Source organism: Dermacentor silvarum, chromosome 4 (assembly GCF_013339745.2).
Source record: "Dermacentor silvarum isolate Dsil-2018 chromosome 4, BIME_Dsil_1.4, whole genome shotgun sequence".
NCBI lineage: Eukaryota > Metazoa > Arthropoda > Arachnida > Ixodida > Ixodidae > Dermacentor > Dermacentor silvarum.
This window is the reverse complement of record NC_051157.2, coordinates 135150333-135165999: the sequence shown is the minus strand read 5'-3', so window position 1 is coordinate 135165999 and position 15667 is coordinate 135150333. Positions and strand designations below refer to the sequence as shown.

Here is a 15667-nt window from a genome sequence, read left to right as displayed (position 1 = left end):
CGCGCCTAAAGGCGGTTGAATTAATTCTTCCTGCAAATAATCAAGTTTAGTCATATTTCTCACAGACCGCCCTAACCGAAAAGTCGCACCCGACATAGGTCCGCAGACCATCAAATCATTCAATCAGGTTTTAGCAATGGCCGTTGAAGTAATCAAAGCAAGCGTATGGCTCGCGCAAGCTGCGAATTCCTCGTTCAAGGAGAGAAATTGCAAGCCCATATTCAAATCACGAAAAAGGTTATACGGGTTACTCAGTCTTTCCACGAAGGGATAAAGACACACTGTTTCCTTCAGTGTAGCGCACGTAAGCACATCAAGGCTGCCAGATTCGAGACCTTCGCTATAAATAAAGAGGAGAGGAAGGGAAACAGAGGGGCTCAATTTTCCTTCTTGTATCGTATATATATATATATATATATATATATATATAGAGAGAGAGAGAGAGAGAGAGAGAGTCGGATGGTTTGTAGTATCCACCCCTCCCCCTACTGGAGCAATAGTTGGTACGCTACTGTCTAACACCACTTTCTACTCGTTTCTATTCAAACAGCGTGCCCGCCATCTTTCTGCCTCAATGGTGGCACATGCCGATGGACACCGTTAGCACAAAGCCCCACTTGCGACTGCCGTCATGGGTACGAGGGCCCTCGCTGTCAGTTAACAGCCAGCAGCGTTGCAAAGGAGAGCAAGGTGACAGAAAAAGGTACTTGCACTGCGTAAGACGCACAGAGTATACGGGTTTTTTGCTACTTTTCATTGTGTTGTTTTGCTCAGTTAACTCAGTTTTGTTGTTCAGCTTAGGCCGCGGATGCTTCAGAGAAGTAGCGCAGCCATTTATTTCCTTTTTTCTAAGACATCACTGACATGACATGTCGGACTATTTAGGTTTCCCATTCGAGGAAGGTCCTCAGCAATCAAATCACAGAAAAACATTCGCAAGCTTCAAACGGTTTAAAGTAATATACAGTTTAATAGATTTTCTAGGAACCAGTCTATGTATAGTTTCTCAGGGTGTATTTGTGTCATATGATTGCGACACAGAAAGTGGTCACATTGAACGAAAATATTGTTAAGTTTTGCCAATCGCTCGCACTCGCTCAGTCGTCTGCTGCCGCCACAATGTGTAGCAACTTATTAGATGACTTAGTGCGCCAGAGTGAATCCAGAACGCAACATTGTTCCAACCAACGAAAACATCACTTGCGTCTTCACACACAGACGTCCGGTGAAACGAAAGCAAGACTGGTTGCTAGAAAACTTGTCAAATGACAATATATATGACAAATTATTCGTGCGCTGTGGGGATTGATAGTAACTTCCGCGCGCCGTATGCCCGAGCTTCCGGGAAGCGTGCGGGGACGCGCGCTATCACGGAGAGCGAACGCACTCAATCTCCCTCGCGCAAGCAACGAAGCGGGAAGCCAGCGCCGGAGGGAGCGGGGGGCGCGGGGGGGGGGGGGGGGCATTTCTACTCTGCCAAGAAACGCGCTCGTCGCTCTACCGCGCCGTCTCTTATCTCTCCCACGCGCAAGCAAGGAAGCAGGAAGCCAGCGCCGGAGGGAGCGGGGGGGGGGGGGGGGGGGGGGGGGGTTGGGCATTTCTACTCTGCCAAGAAACGCGCTCGTCGCTCTACCGCGCCGTCTCTTATCTCTCCCACGCGCAAGCAAGGAAGCAGGAAGCCAGCGCCGGAGGGAGCAGGGGGGGGGGGGGGGGGGGGTTGGGCATTTCTACTCTGCCAAGAAACGCGCTCGTCGCTCTACCGCGCCGTCTCTTATCTCTCCCACGCGCAAGCAAGGAAGCAGGAAGCCAGCGCCGGAGGGAGCGCGGGGGGGGGGGGGGGGGGCACTTATACTCTGCCAACAACCGCGCTCGCCGCTCGCCGCACCGTCTCTTATCTCCACACGGCTCTGGCCTTTATGCACTGTGCATTCGCCGCTCAGTTTCTGTTGAAGCGATAGACCGCACGTACCTTCACCCGCTGCAGCGTACGGGCTTGCTGCCAGCGTTTTGTCAGTCGTCTGCAGTTATTCAGTGTGATCTATTCATGTTTGTTTGTGGGCGCTCACACCACGCTTGTTCATTCAGTTAGTAATAGTCGGGCCACATTTTCCAACGCACGCTACACATGTAATGCTGCCCGGATCGGCAGTGCAGCGCTACAGGTGTGTCCCTTCGCACGCGCTGCCCACGGGAAGCGCTTCTCATCAACACCACCGTTTCACACGCGCCTTATCGTGGTCATCGAGTCTCTCTTCATGTCGGTCTACTTACGCCGCAGCACACATGCTTACTTAATCAGCTCATGCTTACTACAATTCATATTGCTACCAAAGCCGCTCACCTTACTTCGTATGACATTGCTGTGTTGCTTTCCTATATTTTCGAAGTTTTTTGTTCGGAATCGTCAAAATCGAAATGGAACATACGATGTCCGTAGGAATTGAAAGAGAAAATACAGCTAACTTATAAATTAGGTTATCTTAATAAATTCTGCTGTTGCAGCAGTGAAACGGTGGCTCTTGTCATATGAAGCTACAATCTATTGACTATTGGCAATTGACGCACTAAAATTTCCGTTTCATTTTGCCGTGACGCCATGGGTTTCGATAGCATCTACTCGGGATGTAGATAGTTGTTTTTCTGTAGAATAGGTGGCAATCCATTTTAAAGAAACGTAAGACTCAAGCTAACAAATTAAAAAAAATATTTACTGTGCTATGGCAGATACACTACGAGAATATTCCATGATACTCATGAAGTCGAGCTGAGCTTTCTGAGTTAAACTTAGAGAAGAAAAGCTTCGCCTTCAGTTTTTTTATTAGTAACCGACATTGTTAAGCCAATTTACTTGTTTTGAATTAAGAAAAATGCTGTGGCAGTGTTTCCATTTCTTAAGCTAAGTCTAAGTCGTTCGGCAGCCTTACATAATTAGGATTTGCTCGTTAGTTTTGCTTAATATGCAAGTTTACGAACACTCCTATCCATAACTGTAACAGGTTTAAAGTAGTACATAAAAAATTTCAAGCTACTGTTCGAAGGCTCGCTATGATTCATAATTGATAATCCCACTTTCTGCATTGTGACGGTAGATCAGCCACCGTCCAACATCGTCTCTTTCCCAATATAACCCCAACATACGCACTCAATTTGACCAAGGAACGAAGAACACACTTTATACTAACACTTTGCAAATATTCTATTTGGGCTTTCTCATTGCAGCAACGGGATCCGCTGGCGCCATTGCTACTGGCGTCATAGTTGCCATATCTATCATTGGGATAGTCATAGCAGTCATAGTCGTCCGGATGAGAAGGCGACGCGTCACCACGTGAGTAGTTTTTGTCTCTTTCGATGATTATCGCAGACTTGCCTAACCTAATTTGGAGTTTTAGAATTTCATACTCGAAACGCTGTTCCTCGCCTGTAGGCGAAGTTCACTTATTTTACAAGTACTGCAAGCCGTGTTTCCACGCCTTAGGCAGGAGTGGGAATTTGGAACAAAACAGAAATATCAGACAAGCTCAAACAAGATAGCAGACACTGAACAAGGATCCGTATAACATAACAGCCCAAAAAATACTTTTTCACCATCATGATTTGACAGGCAGAGACGAGGGATGAACGCTATGGTTTATTCACAAGTGCAGGAGTTAATGATGAAACCGTTAGACTGTCAACAATTGTGGCGGGTACGTCGTTCCATTTGAAGATCTTGTGCTGGAAAAGGGAATTTTTAAATTATTGGTCCTGCAGGAAAAATCTCTAACCTTTTTGTTGTGATAAGAGCGTGTGCAGCGGTGGCTAGCAGGTAGAATATATAATGTTTTATGTGTTCGCAATTGTCCGTTATGGAGTAAGTCGAAAATTTTCATTCTGTCCCGGTAAGGCGTTATTGCAAGGCTTTCCAATTCTAGAAAGTATGATAAAACATTTTTTATTTGCCTTCTTGTAAATTTAATTCACAATACCACTAGATTTCTTTCGTTGCGGATGAAGGAAAGCGCGAACAAAAATAACAAAATTTATTCCTTGAACTTTTAAAGAACCTTGCGCTATTGCTCAGCATTGACATTTGGTCGATGCAATTATTTCGCTTCCACCTAAACGTTAAGGCACCACTTTTCATCGCAGCAGCCAGAAAGCCCACCCCCACTCGCCACGGTAGCTTGTGGCATTGGGCTGCTGAGGTCAGGCTCACGCGTTCGATCTCCGCTGCGGCGGCAGCATTTTGATGAGGACGAAATACAAAAGCGCTCGTGTACTTAGACTTATGCACATGTTAAAGAAGCCTACGTGGTCAAAATTATACCGTAGTTCTTCTCTACGGCGTTCCTCATTATCAGATTGTAATTCTGATCCATAAAACCCCAGAATTTATTTAATTTTCTTTCCTCCTATCCGAATGTATTTTATAACAGTCCTATCACTGCCAATCTCTGCAATTAGTTCAGTTCCTTACAGTTAGATTTCCTTTCCAGCACAAGCTAGAATACTAACGCATTTTTGCCTTTGTTCACACAAGCCGCGCCTCTCATTACCTTCTCCGATTGCAAAGAACGGAGCAGTGGTTACGATAAAGCACACGCCACGCTAGTGGCGTTTTGAGTATACTACGTAGTATGTGAATCTCGAATGACTGTTTTCTTTCTGAAAGTTTCTCGTTGTACTGTTCGAACAACACCTCGAAAACATGACGTGGCATAGCACATATATTTCTGTGTTAACATGTGTATAGTGCTAACTGTACATTATTACTTTTCTTTAGGAACACCCCAGTCTTCGACAATCCATCATACGATGCTTCGACTGACGAAACAAGTAAGCGTCATGTTTTTAGTGTTTTTTTAATCACTAGCAGCCTCTTTACTAAATATTTCTTAGCGGCGTGTTCTCAGCAAACTTTCTCAGATTGTTCTCAGCAAACTTTCTTGCAAGTTACGTCTACAAGAAAACTGATTCATTACTGACCATTTTCTAGTAAACTAGATTAGCACCAAATTTAAACCATGCATGTGCAGTCACATTTGCTGACTACGAGAATTTTTAGTGGCGTCGTATTTTTTCTCTCTGTCAACTTAAAACATCGATAAAACAGTAGGACTATAAATATTCGTGAAAAATAAACGGTTCTTAAAAACAAGCTGCTCAGTTCAATAGCGACCGGACGCTGATTCTAACTGAAACTTAAGGGTACTCACTTTCACCGTGCCTAAGCGAACTTCTGATCTCTTCCTTCTTTCTAGAACTTTTCAGTGGACAAGCCACATGACTTCTCCAACGTCTGGTCCAACGGGACGCAGTCAACTTGTACGCTGTATAAACGCGAATAGCGGATATTGATCTGCCTTATTTATAGTCGGCTTTATTAAATTTGTACGTGCTTGCAAAAAAAACAAATGTGATGGCACAATGCATTGTACCTGTCTGGCTCGAGTATAGTACTCACCAACAAAAGGTAGGTAGGGAACCTTTTGTCATTGGAGGGGGCCTTAGGGACAACCTTGTTACACGTGAGCGGGCCGAAAGAAATGCCGCAAAGAAGCAGACATCTGTGCGGCCATTACGTCATGTAACGTTGTTAAACATTGGGAAAAATGGCTTCATTGGTACCACACTGAAGAAGGCTCGCGAATAGCCAACTGCTGATATTACGCAAGAAGCACACATAAAGAACGGAAACAGTGTAATTCATATTGTGAACGATAAAGCTTCTGACAGGGTGGAAGATGACAATATATTTTAGTCAGAGCTGCACGCTAGGAACGCTAGGTAAAAATATGTTGCTACTACCCGCCTGCACCAGCATTAGGGTGATTAGGACAGCATGAGAATGATGGAGACTACATGTACTAGCTGAACCTATTTCCTTCAGCGCTCGAACGACCCTGTGGACTTTTGTGTTAACCTTTCTGACGCTCTACTGCTGTCCTGATTTCGTTAGATGGAAATAATTACTTGAAGTTAGCCAGGATTTTCTGCATTCGACATGTATATTATGTGCATTCTAAATGTATATTATAAATGTTAATTTATAACGTTAAAACATTATTGTATGTTAAAAGCTGCTTACGAAATATGTCATAGTAAGCGACATGCAAATTTCAGGCGAGCCTGAGATTTCCCGCGCTTGAGAATACCTAAGGAACTCAATTTGTTGTAAATGTAAAACAGTTATCTGTTTCATTGAAACATTCTGAGATTTTCCCAATAGGGTACAGAATTACACGGAATGTTACAGGTGCAGTGTTCTTTCTGAACACATTTGCGCGCGATTGTGTAAAAGCTCAGCTACCGTTCTTTTGCCGGTGAAATCTGCATTTGTCTACAATCTTACCTCAAACCCGCAATCCCTCAAACCAGGCAGTGAAACACATATAATCACTTATAATCGGGAGTATGTACCTATACAATAATTCACTTCTGGACTGTCATCGTAGTTGGGCCACATGCCCACATATATCCCATGGGCATATGAAGCTCCTCCATTGGAGGCACCCCGTTTCGTCTTTTTACCTCTCAAGCATTGTTTACCCAGGTTCTTCCACTCAGCGAATGTATTTATGGGAAAGCCCTTCTCCGTAAGGTCATTTAAAATTGGAGGACGCTAAAGCTTCGCCATTAAGAGTGGAACGCGGAAGCGTTATTGAGCCTCGTTCGTATCACATTTTACTTTATGAGTAGGCTTCACTGCAATACCCAGCGTGGGAAAGCCAGCTTCCAAAGACCAAGCTTACACCGATCCCCTTAAAGTCACTTTGAAACACCAGTGCATTGCTGCGAAGGCATTTTTTCAGGGGGCAATATAGGCCGTCTTATATCAAAATGTGAAGGCACTAGGACCTGTTTTATTGCTAATTGATCTCCGATTGCAAAGAACGGAGCTGTGGTTACGATAAAGCACACACCACGCTAGTGGCGTTTTGAGTATACTACGTAGTATGTGAATCTCGAATGAGTGTTTTATTGTTTAATTGATCGCTGTTGCGCCGAGGCGCGTGCCTGTCAAAACCACATTAAGGCTGATTCACACTAGCCGGACGCGGCACCGACTTTGGTCTGCCGACTGTTGGCAACCGCGCTTTCCTTCCATTAAACCGTTTGCGACAACGTTTTTCGTCCTGTAAACTGCTCGCGTCATCACTCGGCAGAACAAAATAGTTCTCGTGTCGGTGTAGTGTGAATCAGCCTTTAGGCAGGCTAAGTCCCAGGAGGAGGAGGAAATAAACTTTATTGAAGACAAAAGGAGGTGGAGGGGGGACTCGAGATCAGGCAGAGGGGGCTAGGGTGGCGTACAGCTGGCCGAAACCTTCGCCACCCAGTCCGCCAGTCCGGCTTGGGTTTGAGGGTTAGTAGATTTTAGTATGGAGTCCCACGCCTCATGTGAAAGAGTTTGCCGCAGGAGATTTCTTGGGGGAAAATTATTCCTGCAACCCCATAGAATATGATGCTGATCGGCTGGATCTGTGTCGAAATATTTACATTTTGAATTATAGTCTCCTTTGGATATATGAGATAAAATTTTGGGGAATAATAGTTCCTGTTTGCGCCCTGCGGAGATCCGCGGCTTGCATCATATTGAGGGAAGAATCCGATGGTGGATATATGCGCCGGTCCTCCCTGTAAGCGGTAACAATTTCATTGTAGCTGTGACTGGGTGTCGTTCCACGTACCTGGTAGAGGTACCAGGCATGCCTCCACCTCCCGGTTAATTAGTTCTCTGGAAGCACGGTGGGCCATTTCGTTCCCGCCATTCCCAGAGTCGGTCGGCATCCAGATAAGCGTAACCTTGCCAGCCGGTTCGATCAGTATTTCGGAGGCTCGTGGGCCTACCGACCCTTGCATGTAACTTTTAATAGCTGACATGAAGTTGAAATTATGAAGCTGTATCGCGATGCTGCTGTACCAAGCGCAATGGCAGTCCCATGGCTAAGTCCCAGTTTGCCGAGGAAGGCGATGCCTGTCTAGGAGGCGAGCGCCATCTGGATGGTGTTTTTGCAAGTAACCTACCCGGGCGCGCCACTGTTGTGTGGTAGAAGTGCTGGAAAAGGGGTTTGTGTTTGAGTTTTTTTTAAATTATGGGGTTTTACGTGCCAAAACCAATTCTGATTATGAGGCACGCCGTAGTGGGGGACTCCGGAATAATTTCGACCACCTGGGGTTCCTTAACGTGCCCCTAAATCTAAGTACACGGATGTTTTCGCATTTCGCCCCCATCGAAATGCGGCCGCCGTGGCCGGGATTCGATCCCGCGACCTCGTGCTCAGCAGCCCAACTCCATAGCCACTGAGCAACCACGGCGGGTCTTGTGTTTGAGTTTCTTCGTAACAGAATTTGTTGCGTCCCGAATCGGCCGGGCGCATTCTTTGATTGTTTCCCATCGAGGCAGGCCCTTTCATGAGCGTCGCCGAGACGGCGACAGTGCCAGACACCGACGAGACAGGCAAACAAGCGCCCCAACTAGGCAGTGCGCATTCTTTAGGTGCTTCCCACGATGCCACCCCCTTCATCAGCAGCCGCCTACTTGGCGACGCGGCGCAACACCAGCTGGGACGCGATGACAAAGAAGCTCACGAAGCTTGCCCCCCTTCGTTAGACGCGGGGATTAGTGCAAAGGCCATTCTCCCGACCCGGGCAAGCTGACCGTCGGAGGGCAAGAAACAGGTCACCGACTTTCGTAGAAGGAGTGTCAACCCCCTGTTTCCGGATTGCCTCGTCCTTGCTTCGAAGGTGCAACATTGGAGGCGGAGTTCAGCGAACAAGACGGCCCGTCTGATTGGCCGCATCAAGGTCATCTGATTCCCTAGTCGGGTCAACTAGGGAAGACCGATGTTTTATAAGGGGACACCTTGCGTGCAGTGGCGTGTCCTGACTAGTTCTGACTATGTGCTCAGACATGTAGTGAGCTGAGACTTTCAAAGTGCTCCCCCATGGAGTGGGCTTCGATATTTGGAGCCACTGTAAATATGTAAAATAAACCCTTTTTTCTCTCGCTCTTACTCCCGGACGTACTCATCCCTTTGGCTGAAGGATCACCGGCCTAAACGCTACCCGAGTCTCAACAACCCGTTCCTAACAACTGGCAGCAGCGGCGGATTAATCCCCGACCCGCAACAAACTGGATGGCAGCTATGGGATGAATCCTAGCCCCGAGCCGCGAGCAACTGGATGGCCATGGTGAGATCGACGCTTCAGTCAACGCCAGTCGCCGGCATCTCTTTCGCGACCAACTGGATGGCCGTGGTGAGATGGACGCTGCAGCCGACGCCAGTCACCAACAACTGATTCACGAGCGACAGGATGACAACGACAAGATGGAGCCTGCAGCCAACGCCAATCGCCAACTGGTTCGCGAGCGGCTGGATGCACGCAGCGCATCATGACTGCACGGTACAGGGTGAGTGCCTGGCTTTGCGCTTGAGTCATCGGATCTTTTAGCCTAGACTTTCTAAAAACCGATGAAGCGTGTACAACTGCCCATTTGATACTGTGGTTGTTGCGCATCCAAGCAGAAAGCAGCTTTCAGCATAAATCTGAACCAGCTACTAAAGCCAGACCTCATTCTTGTGTGGGAGTAATTGGGAAGTGGAGAACTACCGTAATTCTTATCATTTAAAGGCGGCCCAGGATTTTCGTCTTCTTTGAATTGATTCGATGCGGTGGAGCAGTACTTGGGGACTTGGTGCTACTTCTCTGTGTAGGCGTTTGGGTTTTGCTATATTTTCCAGGCTTCAAATTCTCTTGGGAAAACAGAATTGAACCGCTGGTAGTTTTTTTACTTGCATTGCAATTTGTGCGGGTTTCGCAGCAAGTATTGTGGAATAGCTGAGCCAAAGCCTAAAGTAGTGACCATGGACCTCATGAGTTTGACGAGAGCTAGCTTGTTGCGGTTGTGTGAAGAGCTCGACGTAGAGGTAGAGGATGATAAATCAGAGGCCGAAATTAGAGCCATTTTAGAAAGCAACAGGAATCAGGAATACTTTGAATACTTCGGCAACTCAATTCTAAAAGAGCAGGAACAGGAAGCAATTGAGAATGAGGAGGAGTTGAAAAGACAGGATTGGATTAAGCAACAAGACGAAAAGATCGAAGCTCTAAGACAGGAGATTGAAAGATTGGAACAGGGTTTTGAAGTGGAGCAACAGAAATGTCAGGCACCCGCAGTAGTAGCGCACGGAAAGTGCAAAGGAGTAGCACGCACGGTTCTACCGATGGTAGAAAAAGAGGCTGATCCCCGTGAGCCTAATGGTACGTTCACAGGTGAGGCCAGATCCGTAGACCGTGACGTAGTTCTTGAGAAGCCCATTAATGGGGACCGTATTGAGCGCGACGAGATACTGTGCCAATGGAATACTAGAGAAGCAGCTAGGCCAGCTGTGGACGATTTGGCACAGTTATCCAGGGAGTACGTCGCGAAGGTAGCTCTTGCAGAAGCCCGAAGTGGCCCCGAGTCGTCAGACAAGAGCACCTGTGCAGAGTCCAATCGGTCAGGAAAGTGCGCTAAAGCACAATTTAGGCAGGGCAGTGCAGTTGTGAACAACTCCCAGGAATACGAGCTCTGTTTCGCAAAAGATAATAGCTGCATTGTCCCTAAGTGTTTGAAGCTCTCCGCCAGTCGAGGTAGCACTGAGAGGAATGATTTACCCGCAAATCATTCGGACTGTGCCTGTGCGGTTGAGACGGAAATAATGACCGATGAAATAAGGGCCGGTCAGCACGAGATTCAAGCGGAAGGCTTGCAAATGAGCACTACTAAACGTGCTAGGATGAAACGGCGTCGCAAAGTCGGGAATGCGGCAGACAGGGCAACGCGGCCGAACAAAGGCGCTAAACCCAGTGGGGAGCGCAGTCAAAGAGTTCGAGCGGCGCGTTTGTTCCTAGGAATGTTTTCAGAGAGATCGCGTCCGAACCGCCGAAGGACGAAGAAGGGAAAGGGCCGTTCAGCTCGAAAGTTGACAAAAGCGAAGGCGGCGCGGAGGGGGCAATTATATTCCCCCTCTTTGGGTTCTTTTCGAGGTGTTTTAGGCATGACACTGCAGAGCGAGCCGGTACGGCGACGCGAATCGGTCACGCGCGGCAGCGGAGTCGTCGCACGGCGCCCAGAAGGCATGATGCCTGTTAGTTCAGTGTCGGGGGTGGGCAGCAAGGAGATTAACCTACATGCCCTTTGTGCAACCTCGTTGACAAGACAGACTCTCAGACCGCGCCCGCCTCGAGTAAGGCTCAAAGATACGGCGCCACCATAAGCTACTCGGACTCAAAAGCGACTCAGGTTTTGCGGAAACATCATTTTGTTTGTTGGTTTCTTTATTTTAGTGTTTGGTTAAACGTTTTAAGATCTCCGGAATAGAGATCATTTCGATGTGCACGTTTTGAGCATTGTTTAAATTGTTTGTTTTAGAAGCTCACTAATGTATGTTTGAAACTTTGTTTTTTTCGACGTGTCTTCTTTTTTTTTAAGCAGATGGACTATATTTTTGTAAGAGATACGCTTGCAGCGTCAGGTCCAGGTTATTGGTTTAAAGCCTGTAGTGGCGCGCTTGATTATCACTTCACTTTTTAGAAATGTTCGCAAGTCTTGTAATGCTAGCGTGTAATTTACGCAATATTTTTTTGTTGTTTTTTAGTGTGTGGGCCCTTTGTGGATATGAGAAGGAAATTGTTAGTGCGTGAGTCGCACGTATTACATGTGAATTTTGTCCGCAAAGATAAAGCGACTCTGATACTACATCCTTGATGCTATTGTGGCTCTTAGTGGCACTGGTACGTGCGATACTAGCGGATGCAAGACTGTCCATTGCTTTTGTGCTGCGTAGGATATTTAATTTATCATTTATTTAGAGCATTTTCGAACATTCTACCTTTGCTCTCTGCAGCACGACGATCTAGTTTTGGTGAACTCAGAGGTTCATGAGAGCTCGCTTTGGCGGCACAAAATTTTGGGGTCCAAATTATTGGGACAAGCGAGGCCTGGTGGATTTAAATGCATTTCGGGCGCTAGCACACCGTGCGGCACTTGGTCACTGGGAATGACTCTTCCGTATCGGATATTGCGAGAAGATTGCACAATCCTGATCTAATTTCAAGATTGTGGGCTTCAGCGAAGGTTTGGGGATTTGATGGCTGCTTTTGTGGTATTAGTATATAAGGGCAGGTGCGTTGATTTGTTTGCTAGGCCCGATGGCTCTCAGTGCGAGCAAGGCGCTTTCCTGTGCCCTGTGGTTCGTGTGTGTGCTTGTGTATTCCCAGGGAGAAGGCCACAACGAGGTTAATGCTGGGACCTCATGCTCGAGTGTGTCATCGGCCATCATTTCAAGAGGAAACCCCGAGCTCTCGACCAACCACCGACGCTTCGGGCAACCTGACAGCTGGTCACCCTCAGGTCGGATCTTCCGGCGGGGGAGGAGTCTGTTGCGTCCCGAATCGGCCGGGCGCATTCTTTGATTGTTTCCCATCGAGGCAGGCCCTTTCATGAGCGTCGCCGAGACGGCGACAGTGCCAGACACCGACGAGACAGGCAAACAAGCGCCCCAACTAGGCAGTGCGCATTCTTTAGGTGCTTCCCACGATGCCACCCCCTTCATCAGCAGCCGCCTACTTGGCGACGCGGCGCAACACCAGCTGGGACGCGATGACAAAGAAGCTCACGAAGCTTGCCCCCCTTCGTTAGACGCGGGGATTAGTGCAAAGGCCATTCTCCCGACCCGGGCAAGCTGACCGTCGGAGGGCAAGAAACAGGTCACCGACTTTCGTAGAAGGAGTGTCAACCCCCTGTTTCCGGATTGCCTCGTCCTTGCTTCGAAGGTGCAACATTGGAGGCGGAGTTCAGCGAACAAGACGGCCCGTCTGATTGGCCGCATCAAGGTCATCTGATTCCCTAGTCGGGTCAACTAGGGAAGACCGATGTTTTATAAGGGGACACCTTGCGTGCAGTGGCGTGTCCTGACCTGTTCTGATATGTGCTCAGACATGTAGTGAGCTGAGACTTTCAAAGTGCTCCCCCATGGAGTGGGCTTCGATATTTGGAGCCACTGTAAATATGTAAAATAAACCATTTTTTCTCTCGCTCTCACTCCCGGACGTACTCATCCCTTTGGCTGAAGGCTCACCGGCCTAAACGCTACCCGAGTCTCAACAACCCGTTCCTAACAACTGGCAGCAGCGGCGGATTAATCCCCGACCCGTAACAAATTATATAGTATCTTACAATAATTCGTACGTACCACCTTGTCTTTCTTTCTTTTCAGCTTATAGGAGCTCTCCCACCTTTAAGGTACATATTCCTCGGCAATTCTCATGAGTGAAATAACGCCACGGAAATAGAAACAAACAAGTACAGTCGACCGATCCTTTAGCAGTACCGCACGAGCGTCGACTGGCGGGCCCGTCAGCGCCTTCCAATGGCGCGATGCGTCGAGATCAGCAAGAGTAGCGCATGCGCACGAACTTCAATCGAAGCGCAAGTTTCGTCTGGTATAGCTCTTCCCACAGGCATGACACCGCCGTTCTCGCGATGATCTCAGCAGAAGCTTCCCTGCCTATCGGAGACAGCGAGTGCGCGTGAACCTGTACGCGTCTTCTTTATAACATATGCCACTGTAGTCTACATGCACCGTAAGATAAAGAACGAAGCGCGCAAAAATGGACAAACAGTTGATGCGCCGGGTTTGAAACTAGATGGAAAAGTAGATAATCCCCCGCTACTCTTTCTTTCCCCTATTATACAGTTGCATTGGAGCTTTGCACGTTTCTTTTATTATTTTCCTGTACATGCGCACTAGAGCAGTGCACGCTAAAAAAATTATGCGTAACTGTCAAATGACCCATTGAGCGAAATGCACCTCCACTAAGGTGAAACATGGGAAGGTGCGAAGCATGCAGTGATGCACCGCTAATGGGCTCATACTGCCTAAGAAATGGCTCATAACCCCGCAAACCCGGCCTCCCCATTACGACGACAGAAGAGAAGTGAAATTCTACGCTGGGAGGATTAGCGGCAATGCAGACAGCTGTGGCAGATGACGACGAACGCGGGAGTGCTCGGCACGCGCTCGTGCTGTGCCGCTTGCTTACCGTGACTACGACGACGACAGGAGACGCCGACAGCCCGAACGCATAAGGTGCTTCGCACCTGAAAGGAGAGAAATAAAATGACGCAAGCCAGGCGCACACGGTCCTGCTACCTCCAATGAGCCGGGAAGCTTGCGCCAAATTAACTATTCCAGGTTGTGTCGTGCTGGTAGGAAAAGCCTAGCATACGAAACTTGCGCTTCGAGTCACCTTGGTGCGCATGCTCTACTCTTGCTGATCTTATCGCTTCGTGCCGTTAGAAGGCACTGGCCGGTTGGCCACTCTAGGGTGCCTACATGCAAGCGCTGTTTGCATGTAGGCTCCCTGGGCCACTCCTCGCTCGCATGGTACTGTTCTACTATCGGTCGACTGTACGTTAAAAGGTGCCAGCCAGTCAACGAAGAGGTTTATGCCAGTCATTGTCACGTTAATTTTAACATTGAAATATAAAATGGACACATGAACTTCAGGTCACTACGGCCTTTTCACGGCTTTACTAAAATGTGACAGATGTGTCAATAATACTTTATAATAGTTTTTCTGGAAACACCTACATACAGCGGATAGTACAATTGTCCACAAAGAGTAAATTCAAATTCACTAAAAATGCACAATGAATAAGCATTTATAACAACTTAAAATAGGGCTATCGCATTAAGATCAAGAAAGGTCGCGCTGAAGTACATTGACACGGCCATTTAAATGTGACAGAAATTCTCATTAGTTCGCCTGTTCTTGAAACATTTAAGTGATGGCCGATAGCATGAGATGTCACAGTGACGCCGACGTAACGCTATATGGATATTTTACTGCGCTGAGTAAGGAACGCCTGAAAATTCAGGTGATCTCTACAGGAACACGTAACATCACGTCCAAAAGAATCGGCAAAGAAAATCACCAAATTACTTCGCTTAAGTTTAACTGACCATCGGCACAGCTTTGATACTTCACGAACGCATTTCACAACTCGCGAGAAAAAATTATGTGTTTATATATTTCTTTTTAAAATGCTCTTCGTTCAGAGGTCGCATTAAAATATAGCCACAACAAATATAAAATCGCTTCTGTGATCAAAATTTAACCTGAAAATATTGTGAAGTGATCAAATCTGATGGGTTGCGAAGCCAAGAAAAAATGGCCACCAAAACACGCCAATCATGACCTGCTTCCGGCTCCAGCCATTGCCCCTGGCACGTGCACTTGAACTGCGAGGGATCAGACGCGGAGCGGTGATATTGAACATGACCTATGCTGAATAGTACTAGCCAATTTCAGGGGTTCCGAGATTTACGACGCCCCGCGGTTCGAGTAAACTTACGACTCAAAGACTGTTGCGTTGCCAAGGTGCACCTCTTCGGAGTTTCTGTTCAATGCAGTCACATTACCGCTGCGCCGACTGCGCCGAACTGCACAAAGAGTCGAACCCTGCTACATCCTGCTAAACTTGAGCAAATTATGAGAAATCTGCAACCAGCTTGCGCTGAGAGGCTTGCCCAGGCTTTCAAAAACTGAACTAAGTACAGAGTGCCGTTTCTCCGCACCATCGAAAGCGACATGGCATGGACTAGCAGCTGCGTTGGCTACGCGGTGGACCGAGCCG

General features: G+C 47.5%; 1 protein-coding gene across 1 annotated transcript in view; it reads left to right on the top strand.

The window, feature by feature from the left end:
• LOC119450644 (MAM and LDL-receptor class A domain-containing protein 1-like) overlaps positions 1–5392 on the top strand; it is a 78482-nt gene extending 73090 nt beyond the window's left edge. Inside the window, exons 23-26 of the mRNA XM_049666562.1 lie at positions 551–703; positions 3220–3328; positions 4766–4818; positions 5244–5392. Coding sequence (XP_049522519.1) covers positions 551–703; positions 3220–3328; positions 4766–4818; positions 5244–5269 — 341 coding nt within the window. The 3' untranslated portion in view covers positions 5270–5392. The remainder of the gene's footprint in view (positions 1–550; positions 704–3219; positions 3329–4765; positions 4819–5243) is intronic.
• The last annotated feature ends 10275 nt before the right edge of the window (positions 5393–15667 follow it).